Source organism: Fulmarus glacialis, unplaced genomic scaffold (genome assembly GCF_000690835.1).
Source record: "Fulmarus glacialis isolate BGI_N327 unplaced genomic scaffold, ASM69083v1 scaffold5641, whole genome shotgun sequence".
In the NCBI taxonomy this organism is placed as follows: domain Eukaryota; kingdom Metazoa; phylum Chordata; class Aves; order Procellariiformes; family Procellariidae; genus Fulmarus; species Fulmarus glacialis.
The window spans coordinates 26,859-35,812 of NW_009194606.1; the positions used below are offsets into that span (position 1 = coordinate 26,859).

An 8,954-nucleotide genomic window follows, 5' to 3' on the forward strand; every position below is an offset into this window, starting at 1 on the left:
GTCTCTAGTGGAGAGCTGGGAACAGATGGAGACTCGGTAGGAAGGCAGGAGACCAGATTGCCTGCCTCTAATTTGGCATTTCTGAAGTCAGTGCAGCAATGCTAGTTTAAACCAACTTGAAGCTGGACCACCAAAGTCTCCTCTAAGGCATGTAAATATAGAGTAGGAAGAGGAGGAATCTATGGTCCTTGAGGCAAGCCTGTAGCACAGACCTGCTGAGCACGGGAGAGGAGGTGGGGACAAAGGGGAATAAAACCCACGCAGGGTAGTTGCACAGAGGCAGAGACTGGCACCAGTGGGATTGCCTGACAGTGCATGCACAGGTATGTGTTTGCACTTGGTTGAGCGTAAATGTTGATGGGGTTGGAGGAGGCCATGAAGAGAAAACCTTAAAAACAGAAGGTGAGAGATGGTTAAAACAAAACTTAGGATGAGAAAAGAGGTGGATGTAGCTAATAATGAGTTATTTACTGTGATTTAAAGGAAAGTTGAGAAGGTAAATCTTGCCTGTACTTGGAGTACAAATCCCACCCAAGCCAGAGGCACCAGGAGGGCAGTACACTTGTCAGAGCTGATCTATGAATACTATTCTTAGATGCAGCAGGTTATTTATTATAGATGTTTTGAGCCAATGTGTCATAATACATCATCTCAGATGCTAAAGGATGAGTCTTATTCCTTTAGTCTTGCAAAAATGTCCTGCTTACTGTGCTATCAAGTATGGTTTCTGCTTAGAACAAAATTCAGTGGGGTTTTTAATTTCCCTTAAGCTTTAACTTGAGTTTAATTCTTCCCCAGAGAGTAAAAAGTTACCCTTATTCTAAAACAGGTGATGTATATGCTAGCCCAAACCTCCCAATCTGTGGGACAAGGCTGCATTTTTGTTTTTCCACTCTACATCTGGTGCCCACTTTCCCAGCATCTCCATTACTATGTTCTAGAAATAACTACATTTTTTCTATTTTTCATGTGAAGAGGATGGAGTGGGCAGCAACCTCGCTGCACAGCAGGATGACCAGAATGACATCTTTAGCAAAAACTTGTTGAACCCAAGATCTTTTTAAGAAGTAGCTTCTTTCTGAGAAGAGCTTTCACAGCTGCTCTTCACCAACCAGCTCTACTTAAAAGCTAAATGGATAATAGCTAAGGATGATAGAAAAACAAAGCTTGGGCCACATACACAAGGGCTAAAGAGCTGCAAATGGCATGCTGGCATCTCGCAAGTGACTTGTGAGAGGATGGGAGATATTGTGGAGGCATCGCAATTGTATGAAGCAGTTGTATAAGTCCCTGTGTGGTTTTTAGCCCAGGAGGAGCTGGAGTGAGGAGTGTCTGGTGGCAACGTAGTTTCCTGAAAAAATCAGCTTGTGAGATTGGCCCAGAACTGGGAAGTCTGGGGAAAGAAGCATAATGTGAAAAAATATGTTTCAGGATGGGGAAGCTTAGGGTTTTAACTTTAAATTTCCACGTGTCCTTTGTGAGACTACATTCAGGGGGTTACGTCCAAGTATAGTGAAAGTGGGGATGGGGCCGGAAGACTCTGGTGGGAAGACCTTGAACATTAGACCCTGTACAATGCTGACTGTCTGCAGTTCTGATGAAGAACTGTAACAATCTAAGTCCTGATTAAAAGCCATATAGCACTTGGAACATGCGGTTATGTTATATTATGAAATCTCAGTGTGTGCCAAGGTGGATGCAAGTTCTAGTATTACTGAGCCTCCATTTTTAAAAAACATTATTCTAGCTCCTAAAGTCACAGATTGGCTTAGAAGAAGCGTTTGAGGAAACAAACATATGTCTTTCTGCTTGTTTCATTTGGGGTGGTATTCCCCAAGGTTTGCTTGATGAGCATACAGCTTAAAAACTTGAAAAAAAAAGGTTAAAAAAAAAACGCAAAAACAAAAGCTGATAACCTGTCCGTGGTGGCAGCATCGTGGCCAGCAGCCGGCACCCCTTCCAGCACGCAGGCAAAGGCAGGCCGTGGCTGCAGCGCAGGCGGTGTGTTCCCTGGAGCGCTGCCAGGGACGGGAACACAGTGATGCTGAGGGAGGACCAGGAGGGGAAATAGCTCATCGGATGTGCCGGTGAGTCAGCTGGCTTGGGACCGCTTGCCACAGAGACCTGCAACTAGGAACTACCCAGCTCCGGCAGTTGTTTTCCCTGGAGAGGTGGCCTATGGCTATGAAACAAGCCTAGGAAAGGCTATAAAAATGTGCGTATAAAGCTATTTATACTCACAAAACAGAGGAATGTTATGTGGAATATAATAGAAAGTGAGAGGGAGTATATGTACCCACATAGCTGCCACCGCAATGCATTTTTTTAAGCATTGTGAATACAAAGCAAATTGCAAAGGAAATATAAATCCTCCAAAGGAGAAGAGGGGGAAGAAAGAGAAGAGAGGAGAGCAAGAGGAGAAAGAAGGGGATTTTTTTGTAAAACGCTGGCACCAGGAGCATGCTCACCCTTTCCTGACCTGCCCAAGTGGGATGGCAAGCGATTTTGCAGCACTGATGCAGCAGGCTGGTGGTATATCAGCCCTTTTTACCTCATGCTGGCCAGATTTTTGTAGGACTCATTAAAAGGATCAAAAAAGCACTATAATAAGTATGTGAAGGTAATGAAGGATTTATTTATTTGATTGGGGTTTTTGCCCTCTCCTTGGGCTACATTTACACCTATCTTGGGGAGGCAGAGGTGAAAGGGAAGTGTATTGAACAATTTAGAGGTAATATCATTTTGGACTCTTGAAAAATCAGACTTTAAAGACCCCAAAGAAATTGCTGCATGGCTCAGCTGTAATGTGACATTTAATCTGTGTCATAAGTCTTGCTTCAAAATAGAGCCTGCCAGCTAGGACAGCACAGGGGGCTTGACAGAGATAATTGATGGAATGAGACTTCCAGCTGAAGGAATGAAATTGTGAAGTCTGTAATCAAAACGTGTGGAGCATTTTAGGGATGATTGTAAAACAGTTAGCAGAAGGAAGGCAATGAGAGTTTGAAGGCTTGAGAAATGAAAAAGCCCGGGATTGTACCTGTACTGAAACAACGCTGGGAAAGGATGCAACCAAGTCTGTGCTTCTCTAGATCTGAAGGAAAATAGTGTTGTGCCTGGGGGAGGGCAGGGATCCTCACTAGACAGTGTGCTGTAGACATGGAGCGAGGGGTGGTCTGTACCCTGGAGAGCTGACCATCAAACCCTGTGGGGACATACAGTCAAAAGTTAGGGAGCAGACTTCTTAATAAAGCACTACAAGTTTGTTTTACTTATCCTTCCCTCCTACAAGCAGCTTCCCCCGGATGGGGAAAACACAGAGGAGAGGAGGAATAAATCAGAGAAGAGCTAGGGGAGTTTCTTGGGGGAGCGTTGGACTCATAAATACTGCTGTAGTGATGGAGAAGGCCAGGTCAAAGATGCACCATGTGAGGGAACAGGGCCTGTTCTTGGAGGAACCTGCTCTAGGCACCACATCTTAGTCTATGCAGAGAGTGGTTAGTAGGTAGCTGCAGAGGACTTGCTGCCTTACCACAGATTTCTGCAGTAGGCAGGATAATCATCCCCCGTGATGAGCTGAATTATCTAGCCAGCTGACCAGGCAGGGTGGGGAACATCACTCACAGGCAGAGAAATGTGTGCTTAGCTCCACTGAGCAACCTACGTGTACATCTGAGCTCTGGCTCCCCACAGCAGTGAATCAGGCTGCTTCTCATTTCAAAGATACTGTGGCTGTGGTCCTTCAGTTCACCCACCAGCATCACCTCTGTCTTGACTGGGTTTAGCCAGTTGGCTCCTTCTTAGTGTATTTTCTTTTCTTTGTCAATTAACACCCAGTGGAGCGGAGGTACTGTTGCTCTTCGCCCCATGGGTGGAGATAAGCAAATGATTTAATTTCAAAGGACTCATTTGGGACCTTCAGAACTCAAAGCATAAAATACCAAGTCACAGCTCTAGAGGTGACCACAACTCATTGTGAACCAACAGGAGAAAGACTAATACACTGTCTATAGGGGGCTACTGTGGGACTATGGCAATGTGTGTTTTTCTCCAAACATATGGTAAAAGTGTTTGTGTCTAACACCTTTTCATTTCTAACTGAAAAATGATCCCTCTTCTTCCCCTTCCAGTCGCTCAATGTAGTACCAATGAAAAAAAATCAAATTAGCATCTCTGTTACAGATAACTTCCCACTTTTAGGGCAGAAACTGTCAATAAGGTTTATTTTATAATAAACTGTGTATAAAAACTCTATCTTTTAGTTGCTAGACCTGTCATGTGGACATAAATCTGTTATGTTTCTAATTGATGCAGGAGTTATAATTAAGAGAAAAAGCGGAGAAATTCCATGCCCATTGGCCGTTGAAGCATTTGCTGCTCACCTTAGCTATATCTGCAAATACGATGACAAATACAGCAAGTAAGTAAGAATATGTGCGTGCATGTGTGTGTATTTCTTTCACTCCTTCTCTGTTGCTGTAATGTTTGAGTTCTCTGTGCTGAGCTGCAGCTGAGGGCCCAATCCTGCTTTTAATCCTGTTTCAGTCAAAGATCAGACCTTGGCTCTGCACAAGGGCAAGAGCTGCATTGCTAGTGTTGTTTTGGCTCTATCTACCCATCCACCAGTCAAAACTGGTTGAGACTTATGTTCTTAGCATCTTGTAAATGACTTTTAAGAAATGTTGGGAAGATGAGCCAGCAGGCTGGTGTTCTTGGTGACATCAAATTGAAGGCTAAATAGAGAATTCAACAAGGGTCTGCCAGCCCCACAAGTTTCTCAGGCTAGCTCAGCTCTCCACCCCTATCAGCAGATGGTGTTTAGGTGGTTCTCTGTCCTGGTGATATTTGTGTCACCTGGAGCCAGAAGAAAAGGGCATTCAGTTGTGAATGTAAAGCTGATCTAGATGATCTGGGAGAGCAGAATGTAGATCTTTTGGCTCCTGAATTCAGTTCGGATCCTCAGTGTTAGCTCTTAATGTAGCAGGGAGAAAAAGAAGCGAGTAAGAGTAGCAGTGGTGAAGCTTGGCTGTGGGAATAGCAGTGAGGTGCTATTTCAAGAACTAAAAATTGAGGAGAAAGAAAAAGCAGCAGGGACTTTGAAGCCAGTTCTGGGCAAGGCAGCAAGAATTCAGTAGAAGAGATGAAAGAGGAGGAGGTGTTTGCTTGAGACTGATGTTGGGATCTGATCTGAGGAAATCAATATGAAAAAGAGGTGAGGTAGTAGATTTAAATGGTTACTGAAAAAATGAAAGTAGGAAAGTGGGACATCTTATGACCAAAGAGCGAATATTCTGGCAGTCCTGGAATTAGTCAGAACCTAAATATAAGGATGTCAGTCCTTTCTAGTTCTGCCTTATGGAGAGGTGCTCCACATACCAGCACTGCACGCTCTGGCTCTACCCCCATATCCTCCCACCTACTGTTGACAGCAGCAGAAATCATTCTTTGCTCGCAATAGAGATAAACAAGAGGAGAAGCATCAGCAATCTTCTCTAAACTGTAATGTAATGTGCCTGAGGCTTTTTTTAGTTATAAATTGAAGGGATTCAGATGCACAGCTTCCATCACATGGATGTTTGTCACGGGTAAGCTCAAGGAGTCTGTATTGGTGCTCTTACTTACATGGGGTGGTACAGAGGTGAGAGTGTTGCTGAGGTTTTGTTTCTGAGAGCAAGGAAGTCTGTTCTTTTAGACACTACTAGAAATTTCCAAAATTGTGCAACTTAACTGTAAATGACTGTCAAATACATTGTAGAAAATTTCTTAAGATGATACTTGCACTAGGTATTAAGTCCTGAGCCTGCTTCCCCTTTGGGGCTGCAGAATCTTTGTTTGGGGTTATTTCTTGCATGCCAGCTGCAAGGTTGGGCTGAACAGTGCTTTTCCCTCCCTTCTCTCTTGGCTTTTTAGGTACTTCATTTCTCACAAACCAAACAAGACCTGGCAACAAGTATTCTGGTTTGCCATCAGCATCGCTATAAACAATGCCTATATCCTCTACAAAATGTCAGAGGCCTACCATGTGACAAGGTATAGCCGCGCACAGTTTGGTGAAAGACTTGTAAAGGAGCTTCTGGGCTTGGAAGACACCTCACCCTCCCATTGATGCATTGTTCTTGGTGGCGTAGGCGGGGGTGGAGGGTAAGCAGAAGAAGATACCACACCTGGAACGGCAAAGCAAGGAACTTGTGACACCACCAGTGCTGTCCTTATCCAAAAATGCCAAGTGATGCCACTAGAAACTTTGTTCCTAGTAGCAGCTGGATGTATACATGTCCTGCAGAAAGTGCCACTGGAAAAGCTGACACAAAATTGGATATATGAATGCCCTGTGGGAATCTGTATGCCAGAAATAGACTTAAATTAGTCGTCATCTCAATACTATTTGTTGAACAGGGTCATCTTGTAAAGTTCCTCTTGGGCTAAGAGCTTGTCATAAGCTGACATAGCTCAGCAGTCCTAGGTGGGCATTACAGAAAACTCTATACCTTGCTGGAGTTATTCAATTCTGGGACAAGCAACATAAGTCTGCACCATGGGCTGTGGTTGAGAGTGCCTGCCATCCCGTAAGGCATCGCTGCTGTCCTCCCAGTGTGCTAAACGAAGCAGTTCAGATACACGAACACTGAAGCAAGTGTATTGACAAACAAAACCGTCGCAGGCAGGCAGCCAGGAACTGAGGACCAGTTAAGACCTTTTCTTTCTGTATTTTTTTTTCCTTTGTTTTTATTAATGTAATGTAAGGCAATTTGATCCCAGTCAGAACACAGCAAAATTAAGAGAAACCAAATACATTAGTGAATTTAAAAGAGAAATACATTACATTGATTTTCTTTTTTAACCAGGATGAAACATTTTGTACACAAACAGTGAGTAATACTGTAAGTATTAACAGTGAGTAAACCAGTAAGTAATACTGCCTCACATCTTAACTGCCACGGTCAGTGTACAGGTGAGAAATCAGAATATAACAATTATATTTTTTCTTGATTTCAACTGTATCTTAAACGTTGCTTAAAAATCTAATGTAATGGACTGTTAAGTTTTTAGGAACAACAATTTCTTTCTTTTCCTTTTGTAACTTTCAAGACTTTTTTGGTCCATTTTAGAACTTCATTTGGCACACAGTTGGCAGGAAAAAAATAAGTCACTAATAGCAGTATGTTTCCAATTATCACTGCAGGGTGTTCTGTAGGAATTCTTCTTGTTAGAATTCAGGGCTTGTCACAGTAGTTGTAATTAAGCAGATTACATGTTTAGCAAAATAATATAGCATTGTGTTTTACAAAAAGAAAGAAGTCCGGTTGCAACCAGACCTTAAACCTCACTAAACCAGAGCAAGTCCAAAGAGTTCTCCTGTTCTGAGTAACACTGTAGAGGACAAGCATTGTCACGAGCTGGTGCCCATGGCTGAAACGCTACGTTTTGGTGCTGGTGAAATCTGAAGGCTGCTGAAGCTTTGGAAAACAATGCTGAGAGAGAGGTATGATAGAAACAGGGGAGAATTGATACTGAGGTGAAATACTACCCTGCCCTTTACATATTATTGATTTCAGTCCACAACTCAATCAGCAAAAAACTCTGTATTCTAAAGGTTAGCAGTGATGGACACAAACAGAATTGCATTAAGTCACAGGGCAGAAACCATGTTGCTTGGACAACCAGCTGGTTATAGGTTCCCAAGCCTGAAAAGTTTTGCCGAAGAATGACTTGGGTTGATTCAAGAGGAATGGAGTGGTGGATTGATTGATTGATTGATTTCTTTATCAGTGTAAATCTCACCAGGTTGTATGTTTCTATCTGGCAAGAGACAATAGAGGGTAACTAGCATGACTTTGACAACTCCCCAGATTTCATCACTATGTGATGTGCAAATGCATAGCGTGTAAATCATACAGAGGAAGAATCCAGCAGGGGTTAGTAAATTACTGGCTAGCCCAAAGAGCATCCTTGCACTGACATCTTTCTATTTCCACCAAAGTCTTTTTTTTTTTTTTTTTTTTTTTGGAGTAGACTTAGTGGCAGATCTCACCTGGTTGCAGGGAGAGTAAGGGGATGGCCAACTTCATGGTGGTTCTGCTTGCAATACAGCCTGGAGACTGTCCCACACGTCCTGCTCTGCCTGCCAGCTACATGATGTACAGCAGTGGGTTTCCTAAGCATCCCTTTTCACTTCTCAGTTCACAAGGTCTGCATCCAGGAAATGTGTGAGAAAGGACAAAACCTCGTGCATTGAGGCCTCCTAGTCTCAAAAGGAAGGAGAGGGTTTGTACCACTCTAGTCCTTGGCAATGCCAAGCTGCATAGGAGCTCGAGGATGAGTTCAAAACTTCCTGTCCCTGCAGAGAACTGAGACCACCCCTCTTCAGACTGAGTGTGTGCAGTAGCTGGTTCTTGTCAGTTTTCTAAGTATTCAAAGGGGGAGAGGAGCTAACATAAAAAACAAATGTTCAGCAATATAAGCCCACGGTTTCCCTTTTTTCTTAAGAAAATCCACAGAGGTACCTGAAGGCAAATGGTGTTCTTACTGTTAGCTCCCTGCTTCAGACAATGCCATCCTATAAATTTATGTGGTAGTCAAAATTGGAGCAGTAAGGAAAGGTCTGTCTGGAACTTTGCTGATGGGGCAGCTTGAATGAACGGTAGCTGCTGGGAGTCCAGCTTCCTTGCATTCCCCTGCAATGCCGGAGCATTTGCGAGATGCACATGCCCCCAGCAGAGATGGAGAGGTTTGCAGGACCTCCTAGGAGCCACTTGGCACTTCTGAGGAGTAAGCACAGCACTCTCCAGCTTTGTCGTAGCCCCCTGAGATAGATCTGCAGCCCTTGGCCAATTGTTACATTACTATGTATGCTTAAAGGCTTGGATCTAGGCTATCTCATACAGAAAAATGCCTTTCTTTTGCAGGTGACAGTAGATCCAAGGCCCTGGAATGTTTAATTTTCCACTAACATG

The 8,954-nt window shown here is 43.5% G+C and overlaps 1 protein-coding gene across 1 annotated transcript in view; it reads left to right on the plus strand.

Moving 5' to 3' along the window:
* PGBD5 (piggyBac transposable element derived 5) overlaps positions 1–6,354 on the plus strand; it is a 30,902-nt gene extending 24,548 nt beyond the window's left edge. Inside the window, exons 5-6 of the mRNA XM_009587813.1 lie at positions 4,315–4,420; positions 5,911–6,354. Of these exons, the coding sequence (XP_009586108.1) occupies positions 4,315–4,420; positions 5,911–6,106 (302 nt within the window). The 3' untranslated portion in view covers positions 6,107–6,354. The remainder of the gene's footprint in view (positions 1–4,314; positions 4,421–5,910) is intronic.
* The last annotated feature ends 2,600 nt before the right edge of the window (positions 6,355–8,954 follow it).